At 45.3% G+C, this 12,263-nt stretch overlaps 1 protein-coding gene across 1 annotated transcript in view; it reads right to left on the bottom strand.

The window, feature by feature from the left end:
• Positions 1 to 9,028, bottom strand: part of TRAF3IP1 (TRAF3 interacting protein 1) — a 31,111-nt gene extending 22,083 nt beyond the window's left edge. The window contains exons 1-6 of the mRNA XM_054277829.1: positions 8,897 to 9,028; positions 7,207 to 7,275; positions 5,724 to 5,885; positions 3,916 to 4,056; positions 3,319 to 3,771; positions 2,603 to 2,680 (exon numbers count right to left, since the gene is read on the bottom strand). Coding sequence (XP_054133804.1) covers positions 2,603 to 2,680; positions 3,319 to 3,771; positions 3,916 to 4,056; positions 5,724 to 5,885; positions 7,207 to 7,275; positions 8,897 to 9,019 — 1,026 coding nt within the window. The 5' untranslated portion in view covers positions 9,020 to 9,028. The remainder of the gene's footprint in view (positions 1 to 2,602; positions 2,681 to 3,318; positions 3,772 to 3,915; positions 4,057 to 5,723; positions 5,886 to 7,206; positions 7,276 to 8,896) is intronic.
• Between the last annotated feature and the right edge of the window lie 3,235 nt (positions 9,029 to 12,263).

The raw sequence follows: 12,263 nt of genomic DNA, 5'->3' as shown, positions 1-12,263 counted from the left end.
CTAAAATCTCACAAGATGATGTTCCATTGGTATTAGATCCTGCAAATTTAAACTGTTCAAACACAAAGAGATGAGGAAAATCTCTGTTTTTAAAGCAGTTTAAAGGATGGATTTCTGGTGTAGTGAGATCAAAGAGAGAGGGACATTCCCAGCTCCAGAACAGAAATGCTTTAGCCACGTCCTGCAGATTTCCATGAGGTGATTCTCTCTGCTGTCCTTTTTTAATTCCACAGTTTCATTACATAACCCAACGAAGTTTCAAGAGGAACAGAAGTTCATTAGGCAGGACTTAGAGGCTGCTTGAAGTGACCACTTCCAGAGCAATAGGGTTTTCAGGGCAAATGCAAACCCATTCTGCAAGTGGCCAGAAATGACAGGATATTACAGAAAGCTTTAGCCAAGAGCTCCAGCTGCCATGGGAAACATGGAAGAGACTTTTCCAAGGTGTTTGCCCTCAGGGGAAAATGATTTACCTGTTCTGCAGCCACTTCCAGCACCAGATGCTCTGTGACCTCCCCCACCTCCTGTCAAGTCTAAACAATAATGATCTTCATTATTTATAAGGTCCAAAAGGCCATTTAAAATCTGATTTTTCCCTGAGATGGACTGAGAGTGAACAGAACATGACACAACCCTGATCCCAAACTGCAGGATGCAAGAGCCAGCCTTGAGGCAGCTTCTGATTGCCATGTGGTAGCCAAATGTCTCTTAATTCCTACTTATCCTTGCTTTCTTCTAGCTCCAGAAAATTATGGATACCCATGTGATGACTACTGCACACTGGGTAACACAAAGAGTTTCTTTAGCAACAGAAAAATTACATTTAAATTACAAAAATAAAAGTCAGCCTTGAGTAGATTTGAAAGCTGGCATCAATAATTAGCAGGAAGAAAAACTGAGATTTGCATAAATAGAGAAAATCTCATTAAGCAAAGTCAGGGACTAAACTTTAAGTGATAGCTTTGTTGTACATGTAGAATACTTAAAAATAAAATCTAAATGGATCTGTTCTCTAAAGTAAATGCAGTAAAAAGGTAAAGAGATTAATCCTGAGGGGGAAAAAACAGTGGCTGACTTGTGGGTACTACCTCAAACTGTTTCACTTCTATTATAATGAATAGATATATTCTGTAACTATCTATAGAAAAAATACATATAAAAAGCTAAAGAGAGATGCTGAAGATTTGTTAATTCTGCAGCAGAGACCACAAAATAAGATTCATAATCCTTCATGTGCACAGAAGGTAGTTTGCCTTCTTTTGAATCCATTTGTTTCCCCGCCACGTGACTCAAGTGGAACCACAGTGGTTGAATTGGGGTGAATCCCTGGAAATAAAGGCTGGGAAACTCCTGGGAGGACCAGAAGATCAACCCCAGCCCAGGAGATGCAATTTCCAATGATTTCCTGCTGGAGTTTCCTCTAAATCACTTTGTGCAGCTTTCTCAGCTCCCAAAATTCACTGGGCACGTTTTCCTGTCACCTCTCCCTTCCCCAGCTTTAAAATGATGACATTTGCCATGCTCTGCTCTCAGGTTTGTGTTTTCAGCATCTCAGAAATGAGCAGCCTCCCCTGTTACACAGGCAGGCAGAGGCAGGAATGTCCTTTGGATCTCAGGTAATAATTCCAAAGCCTTGGAATCCCTCCCAAAAGCACTTAGGAGGGGAAATGAAACTTTACTGCCCCACTGCATTATTGTGGTGCCCAAGAGCATGATGAGGTCTTGGGACGAGGCTCAGAATTTCCATTAGAGACCCAATTTGCAGGAAGTTTGACTTGGCCATGAATATTTGCTGGAGGCTTAAAAAAAAACACCCAAAAAACTCTTCTATAAGCTCTCCCTCCCAGTGCCAATAACTTAAAGAGTTTGGTTGGACTGGAGTCAAGGAAGAGCCATAAATTTGTCATCTCATGGGGAAGACACAATAATGACAGTGGGCCCAGAGAGTCCTGCTGGAGTTGGGATCCTGCCTGGTTTTTCCTCAGCCTGTGCAGCTTTAGGTTCATTTACTGCAGTCTCCCACTTTAAACATGTGGCCACGTGGCTCCACAATTCCCCAAATTGCCTCAGGTCATCAGGAAGCAGTAGATGGAGGCACAGTGGTGACACAAGCAGCAGCTCCTGTGCAGAGCTGCTCCTCCAGCTGCAAACCATGGACCCTGAAACAACACTGGACTCCTTTTCTTTCCAAAACAGTAACTTCTGTTAAAATTCAAAAACAAATACAAAAACCCTATCAGCTTTCCGGGAAAGATTGTGAAGAATAAAGAAAAGTCATGGCAGGGGGCTGGAAGAGATGAGCTCTAAGGTTCTTCCCAACCCTGACCAGTCTGTGATCCTACAAAGTGTCCAAAATATGAATACACAGAAATAAAATCTGCAAAATAAAATAAAATAAATTGAGTAGACTTTTTTTTTTGTCCAAGATCAGAGAAATTTTTTAACAAATAAACAACCAAAAATCCCAGGGAAGCTTCTATTTAATTTATTTCCCAGCCCTAAAACTTGCCATTTACCCACCTTTCAACCCTACTCTGTTTTTGAGCAGATTCCCAGATCAAAATGCAACATTTTGGTTATTCCTACCTCCTCCTTTACTAACCTCAGTGTCTGGCTGGCACTTGCTGTCTTTAGTTGGCCTCTGTGGTTTTCTATTCAAGGATTCTTCAGAATCTGAGGGCTGGAAAGAAATGAACTGGTTTAGATTCAGGAGAAGCATTTTGGTGCCCATCAGTCCTGAATTTCTACCAAGAGAACAGAAAGGCAGAATGGGAAATGTTTAGAGGAAGAGGAAATAGAAGAGTAACAAAAAGAAAGGCAATGAAGAGGTGGCTCCCAGGGCAGTTTAGGGCCTATAATCCTTACAATATCCAGAAATCCTAAACTGGTTTGGGTTGGAAGGGACCTTAAAGACCATTCAGTCCCAACTCTGAGAAAGCCTCCAGCACCTGAAGGGAGCCAACAAGAAAGATGGAGAGGGACTTGGATAAGGGCCTGGAGGGACAGGACATGGGGAATGGCTTCCCATTGCCAGAGGGCAGGGATGGGTGGGATATTGGGAATTAGGAATTGTTCCCTGGCAGGGTGGGCAGGCCCTGGCACTGCCCAGAGCAGCTGTGGCTGCCCCTGGATCCCTGGCAGTGCCCAAGGCCAGGCTGGATGGGGCTTGGAGCAGCCTGGGACAGTGGAAGGTGTCCCTGCCTTGGCAGGGGTTTGGAACAAGGGCTCTTCCTGATGGAATACAAACATGGACTGGAGCAAACACAGTCCCAACCACAGTGTGGGGAAAGTTCTTTCCCAAAATAACACTTCAATTACCTTTTTCTCTCCTTTCTCCTTCCCATGTTCCCTGAGGTGCTCTCCATCTTTTTCTCTGTCCCGATCTCTTCTTCTCTCTCTGTCTTTCTCTCCTTCTTTGTCCCTGGCCTTGTCTTTGTCTCTTCCTTTCAGCCTGTCCTTTTCTCTTCCTCCTTCTTGTCTTTTCTCTCTTTCCTGTCCTTTATCTTGCCTGAGGTCCTCTCCTCGCTCTGGGTCTCCTTTTCCTTTGGCTTTTTCTGTTTCTCTCCCTTGCTTGGTCGCTCTGCTTTTGCTTCCTTCCCTCTCTTGTTTTTCTGCTTCCTTTGAGGTGTCTCTTTCAGGTTCTTTGTGCCTCTCTTCATTGTTTTTCTGTTTATCCCTCTCCTTTTCTCTTTCTCTGCTTTCTTTCAAATCTCCTTTGGGTTTTCTGTCTCTGCTGGGGCTTCTGTCTTTAATTTCAGTGTCTCTCCTGCTCTAAAAAGAAAGCAAACACTAAAAATTAAATTCCAACACATGGCAACTCAATCACACAGTGGCTCTACAAACACAAAAATGATAAAAAAAACCCAAACAAATAAATCATGGTACCCCACTACCCCCAAAAAATGCAACTGCTACCTCTTTATCCTTATGGCTTTTTTGTTCTTCTGCTTTGGGCTCTCTGCTTTCTTTATGTCGAGGTTTAGAGGATGGAGGTTTCCCTTTAGCATCAGCTTTTTCCCCAGCCAAGACCCTTTTCACAGCAGCATCACTGGACAGCTGCAAGGAACAGAAAAACACCACTGAAATGAGTAAATTGCTTCATTAAATAATTAATGTACTAATTATTATTTTAAGAATGTAACAATTCAGTGTAAAAACATAATAATTCCGTGAAAGAATGCAATGATTCTGTGTAAGAACAGCTCCTGCAGCTGTTTTTAAACAGTTATGAAATGTCTCCATTATTGTATTTCCACAATCAAAAAAAGCACAGTGGAAAAATGACTTTCATTCCACAACTAAGAGATGTGACTGAAAGCAGATAAAGACAAAGGTGAGCAACTGGTTGTATAAGTAATGCATCTGTATCCCAAAATTTTAAAGGTTCTGGAGTTTCATTTTAGGCTTCAAATCTAATAAATGTTATTAGAAGACAAACAAATAAACTGAACAACAGTGAATAATAAAATCCTTAATATTCAGAATGCATTTGTGTGGGAAGCTGGTTTAAACACCTGCTAAAGATCATGAACTCTCTCCCTGCTGTTACTGAGAGGTGACAGAATGTTTCTGCTGTGCAATTAATGACAGCAGAGGGGGAATTGAGGCACAGAACCATTTGGGTTGGACAAGACCTCCAAGGTCACAGAGTCCAAGCAGATAAAGCCAAAGGTGAGCAACTGGTTGTATAATTAATGCACCTGTATCCCAAAATTTTAAATGTGCTGGAGCTTCATTTTATGCTTCAAATCTAATAAATACTATTAGAAGACAAACAAATAAAGTGAACAATAAAATCCTTAATATTCAGAATGCATTTGTGTGGGAAGCTGGCTCAAACACCTACTAAAGATCATGAACTCTCAACCTGCTGTTACTGAGGGGTGACAGAATGTTTCTGCTGTGCAATTAATGACAGCAGAGGGGGAATTGAGGCACAGAACCATTTGGGTTGGACAAGACCTCCAAGGTCACAGAGTCCAAGCAGATAAAGCCAAAGGTGAGCAACTGGTTGTATAAGTAAAGCACCTGTATCCCAAAATTTTAAAGGTTCTGGAGCTTCATTTTAGGCTTCAAATCTAATAAATGTTATTAGAAGGCAAACAAATAAAGTGAAGAACAGTGAACAATAAAACCCTTGATTCAGAATGCATTGGGGTGGGAGCAACTGGTGAGCAACTGGCTGTATAAGCAATGCACCTGTATCCCAAAATTTTGAAGGTTCTGGAGCTTCATTTTAGGCTTCATATCTAATAAATGTTATTAGAAGACAAACAAATAAAGTGAACAATAGTCAATAATAAAATCCTTAATATTCAGAATGCATTTGTGTGGGAAGCTGGCTCAAACACCTACTAAAGATCATGAACTCTCAACCTGCTGTTACTGAGGGGTGACAGAATGTTTCTGCTGTGCAATTAATGACAGCAGAGGGGGAATTGAGGCACAGAACCATTTGGGTTGGACAAGACCTCCAAGGTCAGAGAGTCCAAGCTGCAACTGATGCCCAGAGCTCTGAGTGCCACATCCAAATGTTCCTTGGACACCTCCAGGGACGGGCACTCCAAACTTCCCTGAGCAGCCCCTTCAATCCCTGAGCACCCTTTCCATGCAGAAATTCCTGCTGCTGTCCACCCCGAGCCTGCCCTGGCCCAGCCTGAGGCTGTTCCTCTCCTCCTGTCCCTGTTCCCTGTGTGCATGAAATCTGTGTAATTCTGTCCTACCTTGTTCAAGCAGCACTTCCCAATTGCCTGCAGGAATTCATTGGTTTTCTCAGGCTCGTGCCCAGCCACAACTCGTGCTGGTTTCACTGACAGTGGCTCTCCTGTCACCATCACAACAGCATCGATGGCCTTCTGAAGGAAGTTGATTTTGGAATCCTTATCCTAGTAAAAGAGCAATTAAGAGAAACTTTTGTCTCTGCAATTATTATAATGATTGTTTTAGCTTCACAATTATACTTCACAAATAACCTGCCCTTCAATAAAGATGATGTCTTCCAATGATTACATAAAATCAGAAGTAAAAAATAAAAGACAAAAATTAACAAAGTGAAGCCAAGAGAAATTTCACAGAAATCCTCACAATTAAGGAATCTTCATGATTTCAGTCCTCCTTACAGCTCTCTCCTATTGATTACTCAGGTAAAAATTATTCTACTGATCTTCTACAACTCCAAAAGAAATCACAGCAAGGAATCAGCTGAGTTGTCCTCCTGACCAGCTTTGGGAAGAGGAACTCAAGGTTTTGAGACATTTTCCCCCACAGTCCAGGACTTTGATCTCTTCTGCCTGAGTTCTGGAAAACCCCATGGACTCATGGGCTGTGAAAGAAATGTGTGAAAGAAATTCTCAGAGAGGTAGCAGCACGTGGATGCAGCAAAGACCTGCTCAGGAGCTGCTGGGAAATCTGCTCTTTGGGCCAACAAGGACACTATCAAAAAACCCAACAATTCAGTTATAAATTACTTAATTGTAGTTATCCTGACAGCAGTAGGAGCAGTCACAGCAATAAACACATGCATTAATCAGTGACTAAAACATGCAAGAACTGGCTGGAGGGATGAGAAGTCAGAGCTCACACTTCAGTTGCTATGTTAAACAAACACCATGGGATCAGCTGCCTAAGTGGCAACACACAAAAACTGCTTTGTTTGCCAGGAATCAGCAACCAAAGCTCCCAAATCAGCTTGGAGTTGGGGAACTCGGCACCAGCTCAGCCAAAAATCACGGGAAGGCAGCAAACAGAGAGTGAAGTCACCCTTGGACTTAAGAAAAGGAGTTTTCAGTAATAGCATTAACCTCCTCTTTCAGTAATCAGCCAGTTTTATACTGCAATAAAGCTCCTGTGGAATGCATATCCTAGACAGGTGAGTCCTGGGATATTAAACACAGATATTTAATGTATATGTCTATATACCATATATATACATGTGTTTGTACATACAAATATAGAGGGCAGTAAGTTTAGGGCTGTGGATTCTCTTGAGAGATCGCAAAAACTCTTTAAAACCAAAAAGTTGCACACAAATCTATAGGTGTTTATCCCATGGAAAGTATAATATAACCCACCAGAATGAAGTTTTGCAACTTCTTCACAAAAATAACAACAGCCCCTTGGTGCTGAACACAGAGAAGACCAGAAGAACCTTGTGGAAAGTTGCAAAAAACCCTGAAAGCTAAATAAATAAGGAAGTCCCATGCCCACCTTGACATTATCTGACTTCAGCTCGAAATCTGTGTAAAGTCCTCTCAGAAAACCTGTCACTCTGATCACCTAAAAAACAGAAGAAATGGGGTAAGTCAAGAATATTTCAAGCTTAATAAACCTTGTGGGGCAGCAAGAAATGTGTCTGTGAAAAACGCCAATCATTTGTTTTTAAAATTTTTAAAGTTTAATAGTAATAAAACGGTTATAAAAATAGTAATACAATTAGAGTAATAATAATTTGGACAATTAGGATGTGGACAATATGAGACAACAAATACAAAGAGTTATGGACAGTCTGGGTACCTTTTTCTGGGCAAATTAAGCCTGAAAAAGGACCCACAATAACAGAGGATTAACCCTTAAAAGCAACAGCCTGTTGCATATTCATACACTTCATATATGATGGATAAATTCCATTCAAACACAGGATTCTGTCTGGTCAGTGTCAACTTCTTCCTCTGAATCCTGACAGCACCTTCAAGGCGGGAAGTTGTTCATTTCTCCTGATAATGGGGCAATAAATTCTTTTTCTCTGAAAGATTCAGGTGTCTGTGGCTGCTATCTCAGTGCGAGTCCTTTCTTTTAAAAAAGTATCTTACACAGCATAGTTTCTATTTTAACAATTTTTATAACCTAAAACTATATGTAACACGCTACTTGAGAGAATTAATACAGCATTACTTTCTAACACAACACATATAATATTCATTTTAATGTTTGCGAAAAGCCAATCATAAAATACATGCATTTTCCACAGTGTCCTTCATGGAAAGGGGGGGGTCAGGCAATGAAGTGCAGTCCCCATGCCCGACAGTGCCCAGGGAAGGCCTGGATGTGGCACTCAGTGAGTGACACGGTGGGCATCGGGCACAGGCTGCTCTCAGACATCTAAGACATCCCAAGGGGCTTTTCCAACCTCAACGATTCCGGCATTCTCTGATATTTCACTATCCCAGGCTGCTCCAAACCTGGGACACTTGCAGGGGCAGCCACAGCTTCTCTGGGCACCCTTTGCTAGGGCCTGCCCACCCTCACAGGGAACAACTCCTAATTCCCAAAACCCCACCTAACCCTTTTCCTACCGCTTCAGGTGCCCAAACCCCACAAACTCACCCCAAAACCCCGTGATTTCCCACCCCAAATCCCCTAAACCCTGTGATTTTCACCCCAAAACCCCGTGATTTCCCACCCCACATCCCCAAAACCCTGTGACTTCCCACTCCAAACCCCCAAACCCCGTGATTTCCCACCCCAAATCCCTCAAAACCCCGTGATTTCCCACTCCAAACCCCCGTGATTTCCCACCCCAAATCCCTCAAAACCCCGTGATTTCCCACCCCAAACACCCCAAACCCTGTGATTTACCACCCCAAACCCCCAAAACCCCGTGATTTCCCACCCCAAAACCCCGTGATTTCCCACCCCAAACACCCAAAACCCTGTGATTTACCACCCCAAACCCCGTGATTTCCCACCCCAAATCCCCAAAACCCCGTGATTTCCCACCCCAAACCCCCGTGATTTCCCATCCCAAAACCCCCAAAACCCCGTGATTTCCCACCCCAAACCTCTCAAACTCCGTGATTTACCACCCCAAAACCTACAAACCCCCGTGATTTACGCAGCGCTCCGGGCACGCCCCACACGCCGGGGAAGGCCCGCGGGTGCCTCAGCCCCACTCACCCACCTCGCTGATCAGGTCGTGCAGGTAGCGGAAGGGCGGCTTGCTCAACAGCGCGTCGGTGAGCGGCGGCTTGCGGATCACCTGCCCCAGGGTCTCCCGCGTTTGCCGCGACACCGCCTCGTTCATCGCGGCCGGGCCGGGGCTCGAACCGGGATCGCGGCGGGACCCGCCCGCCCCCGGCCCCGCACGGCGCTCCCGGCGTGCCCCGCGCGGCGCGCGCACGGCCCGTTGCTAAGGGGCAGCGCGGCCATAGCAACGGGCCCGCCCCGCGCCGCCCTCAGGGGAGGGAAACCTCGGGAACAGGCCTAAAAACACTGTAAACAGACCCAGACCTATGGAAACTGCCCCCAAAACCCGGGAACAGCTCTCAAATCCCTGGAAACAGCCCTCAAAAACCCAGAAAACAGCACCTAAATACCCACGAACGGCCCCAAAACTACTGTAAACAGCCCCCAAACCCCCAGAAACTGCCCCAAAACCCTCGAGAACAGCCCTAAATACCCCGGGAACAGCCCTAAAAACACTGTAAACAGACCCAGACCTACGGAAACTGGCCCCAAAACCCGAGAACAGCTTTCAAATCCCTGGAAACAGCTCCAAAACCCCGGGAACATACCCCAAAATCCTGGGAAAAGCCCCCAAACCCCAGAAACAGCCCCAAAAAGCCAGAAAACAGCCCCCAAACCCCCGGGAACAGCCCTAAAACCACTGTAAATAGCCCCAAAGCCCCAGAAACAGTCCCCAAAACCCTGGAAACAGCCCCCCAAATACCCACGAACAGCCCCAAAACCCCCAGAAACTGCCCCAAAATCCTCAAGAACAGCCCTAAAAACCTCGGAAACAGCCCTAAAAACACTGCACGCAGCCCCAGACCTATGGAAACTGGACCCAAAACCTGAGAACAGCTCTCAAATACCTAGAAACAGCCCCAAATCCCCCCAAAAGAGCCCAAAAAACCACGGAAATAGCATCAAAACCCCAGAAAACAGTGCCAAAAACTATGGAAACAGCCCCGAAACACCAGAAACAGCCCAAACCCCTCTGGAAACAGCCTAAAAACCCTGAAAACAGCCCCCAAATCTCCATAAACAGCCCCAAAACTCCTGGAAATCCCCCCCAAACCCCTGAAAAAAGCCCCAATAGCACTGTAAGCTGTCACCAAACCCTTGGAAACAGCCAAAAATCCCTGGAAACAGCCCCAAATCCCTCCTAAACACTCCCCAAACCCCTGGAAACAGCCCCAAAAAACACAGAAACCCCCAAATTTCTCGAAACAGCCCCCCAAAGCCCCAGAAACAGCCTCAAACTCTTTCAAGCAGTCCCAAAACCCCTGGAAACAGGCCAGAAACCCTGGAAACAGCCCCAAAACCTCCAGAAACTGACCCTAAACCTCTGGAAACAGCCCCAAAACCCCTGTAAACAGCCCCCAAACAACTGGAAACAGCCCCAAAACACCTGAAAGCAGCCCCAAAATTGTGCCCCCCACCCCTCAGCTCAACAGGCAGTAAATAAAATGTGTTAGGGAGAGATTCTGTGTGTCAGCAGGAGGGGAATTGGATCAGGAAAACTGGGGGTTTTTTGTTTCATCACTAAACAGTGACTTTATGGGACCCAACACAAGAAAAACAGGGACTGCATGAAGCAAATCCAGAGAGCAGGGAGATGCTCCAAGGGCTGGAGTCAGGCTGGGGGTGCTCACCTGGAGAGGAGAAGGCTCCAGGGAGAGCTCAGAGTCCCTAAAGGGGCTCCAGGAGAGCTGCAGAGGGACTGGGGACAAGGGATGGAGGGACAGGACACAGGGAATGGCTCCCACTGCCAGAGGGCAGGGATGGATGGGATATTGGGAATTAGGAATTGCTCCCTAGGAGGTGCTGGCACAGTTTTTAGAGAAGCTGTGGCTGCCCCTGCATCCCTGGCAGTGCCGAAGGCCAGGTTGGATGGAGCTTGGAGCAGCCTGGGATAGTGGAAGGTGTCCCTGGAACGGCAGGAGGTGGCACTGGATCACCCAGTCCATTCCAACCCACACCCTTCTGTAAAGGAAGAATCAGATTTGGGGATGAAAAGAGCCATTACACAAAGCAGATCAATCTGGGCTTAGGGCAGGCAAGGAAATTTTTCCAGCAAAAAGGAAGCAGACACTTCCATGCCACGTGGGTAATTTCACCTGGGCTCCATTAGCTCATTTTCCAGCAGGTGCTCCAGGGAAGTGAATTTTACCTTCCCCCCAACCCTGTCTGAGGTTCCCAGACAGGCTCTGCCTCCAGGACCTGGTGATGCTGGGAAGAACAGGAGGTGTTGACAGCTCCCACATGCCAGGGCATTGGAACAAATCTCAGAGGAAGCAAGAACACTGGGAAGAAGCTGCTCTGGGGAAGAGGGATGTTTATTTTGGGTTTGTGGGCTTTATCTGGGTTTTTCCATAGACTCTCTAGGAAGCATCTAAGATGCCTAAGGAGCAATCTCGGGGGGGAGTTGAAATTTGGCCTCATTAGCTCATTTTCCTGCAGAGGAAGCACAGCTCCACTTAACTGAAGAACCAAAACCAAGGGCCAGGCCTTCATTACTCTCACAGGGAAGGATTTCTCCCCAATATCCAATTTAACCCTGCTAAACCTCTTGGAAATGCCATGGACTCTGAACAACACTTGTCAGGAAGGATGCTGTGAAAAGTGTAAGAATCTTTCAGCTCAAGTCTGGGAGATTTCCCTGCACCTGGAAACCTAGAAAGGTCTGAGCAAGCTGGGTGAGCCAGAGGAAAGAAAAGAGGAAAGGAAAGGAAAGAGGAAAGAAGAGGAAGAACAGAAAATAGGAAAGGAAAGAGGAAAGGAAAGGGAAAGAGGAAAAAAAGAAGGAGGGGAAAGAAGGAGGGGAAAAAAAGGAGGGGAAAAAAAAGGAGGGGAAAAAAAAGGAGGGGAAAAAAAAGGAGGGGAAAAAAGAGGGGAAAAAAGAGAAAGACACCCCCCCAAAAAAAACCCCCAAAAAACAAAAAACCAAAAACAAACAAAAAAACCACTTAAAAATAATTATTTCCCAGGAAGTGGCTTAGTAGTCTCTAGAAACCAATTGCTAATTTCAGTCAAAACCTGTTGCTCAAAGTAACCAGTCCAAAAAATGCATTAAAATTGGGATTAAAATTTTTTCCAAGGCTTTTTATAAGTCTAGGGCATCAGAGTGGCTTTGTGTCCTGATGGAGGAACTTTTCCTGCCATCCTCAGTGCTTTCCCCACAGGGACTGGAAACATGAGACAAAGCAAAGCTGCTCCTGCACTCAGAGCCCTGAGCCAGGACCAAGGCAGGAGGCTCAGGAAACAACAGCCACAAGGAATGGGGAAACCTTCCCCAGAGATGGGAATGTTGGTTCAGGAACGTT

This window comes from Melozone crissalis, unplaced genomic scaffold, assembly GCF_028551555.1.
Source record: "Melozone crissalis strain CALT ecotype California unplaced genomic scaffold, PUWL_Pcris_2 ptg000023l_1, whole genome shotgun sequence".
Taxonomy (NCBI): Eukaryota; Metazoa; Chordata; class Aves; order Passeriformes; family Passerellidae; genus Melozone; species Melozone crissalis.
This window is presented reverse-complemented; position numbering and strand designations above follow the sequence as displayed.